This window comes from Octopus bimaculoides, chromosome 12 (genome assembly GCF_001194135.2).
Source record: "Octopus bimaculoides isolate UCB-OBI-ISO-001 chromosome 12, ASM119413v2, whole genome shotgun sequence".
In the NCBI taxonomy this organism is placed as follows: domain Eukaryota; kingdom Metazoa; phylum Mollusca; class Cephalopoda; order Octopoda; family Octopodidae; genus Octopus; species Octopus bimaculoides.
The window spans coordinates 8,402,272-8,403,875 of record NC_068992.1 but is presented as its reverse complement, the minus strand read 5'-3'; the positions used below and the strand labels follow the sequence as shown (position 1 = coordinate 8,403,875).

General features: G+C 31.9%; 1 protein-coding gene across 8 annotated transcripts in view; it reads right to left on the bottom strand.

The window, feature by feature from the left end:
* Positions 1–1,604, bottom strand: part of LOC106880178 (sodium/calcium exchanger 2) — a 162,125-nt gene that overhangs the window by 11,817 nt on the left and 148,704 nt on the right. For 2 of the 8 annotated variants that reach the window (XM_052972082.1, XM_052972086.1), the window contains exon 8: positions 622–633. The exons of the other annotated variants lie outside the window; for them this stretch is intronic. In XM_052972082.1, the coding sequence (XP_052828042.1) occupies positions 622–633 (12 nt within the window). The remainder of the gene's footprint in view (positions 1–621; positions 634–1,604) is intronic. 8 annotated transcript variants of the gene reach the window in all.

Below are 1,604 nucleotides of genomic sequence, written 5' to 3'. Positions count from 1 at the left end.
ATAGATATAGACGTAGGAGTGGCTGTGTGGTAAGTAGTTTGCTTACCAACCACATGGTTCTGGGTTCAGTCCCACTGCGTGGCATCTTGGGCAAGTGTTTTCTACTATAACCTCGGGCCGACCAAAGCCTTGTGAGTGGATTTGGTAGACGGAAACTGAAAGAAGCCCGTCATATATATGTATATATATGTATGTATGTGTGTTTGTGTGTCTGCGTTTGTCCCCCCAACATCGCTTGACAACTGATGCTGGTGTGTTTAAGAGACCGATAGTACTAGGCTTACAAAGAATAAGTCCTAGGGTCGATTTGCTCGACTAAAGGCAGTGCTCCAGCATGGCAACAGTCAAATGACTGAAACAAAGTAAAAGAGTAAAAGAGAGTAAAGAGTATATATGTATAGATATGGACAAATATGTGTCTTCGATGTGTGTATTATATACTTATATCTATCTAGCTATCTATCTATATATATAAATATATATAGACACACATATGCACGTATATAGATATTATATGCATATGAGAGAGAGAAAGCGAGAGAGAAAGAAAGAGAGAGAGAGAGAGAGAGAGCGAGATGAATTAAAAACAATGATTCTGTGCTTTGTAGTTACAGATCTTACCTTGACAATCATCTTCAAACGTGCAAGGTTGGAAAAGGAAAATAGTGAAATGTGTGATTTAAAACAGGGAACATTATCAAAATGTAATACACACCACACAAAAAAAAACCAGACACACAAAAACACTAACAAAAGGGGTGAAGAGGAAAGTAACTAGACACAACCAAAGTACATACATTCATATATATACACATATATATATATATAAATGTATACACACACATATATATCTATGCACATAAGTATATATATTATATATATATATATATATATATATATATGAATGCATAACACACGTGTAAAATGCATGCAAAAAAAACAACCCACAAATCCACAAACAGCATAGAAACTTTTAAATACAGATATACATATGCATGCATATATATATATATATATATATATATATATATATGCATATACATATGTATATCAGTTAGCTACAATTAATTTCATAGTATGTACACATACTTATCTTAACATATTGTTTACATTTACATATATATCTTAAGATTCTTGTAAAAGCTTTCTATGTCTATAGATATCTTAATACAACTATATCTTGTTGTCTTTATAAAAGTGTGTATATGTATATATATACACATACATACACACATACACGTATTTATTTACAAAAACAGATATATATAAAAATAAATATGTATATACATAAATATTGAGTCATCCTATAAATAATACTTTTTTTGTACTTCTTTTATTTTTCAAAATAAAGATAAACAAAATTCTTTTTAATCTAAAATATACTCTCCCTCCTTTTCTACAATGCTCTTCCATCCACCTGGTAGGCTTGCAAGGCCCCTCTTCTAAAATTCACTTGTCTGTGATGAAAAATACTCCTCCAGTACTGTTCTGACCTTGTCTACAGAATTCATGTTTTCTGTTCAAATGATTTTGAACACCGTGGAATAAATGACAATCAGATGGGGCAATGTCCAGTGAATATAGTGGGTGGGGCATCGTTTCTC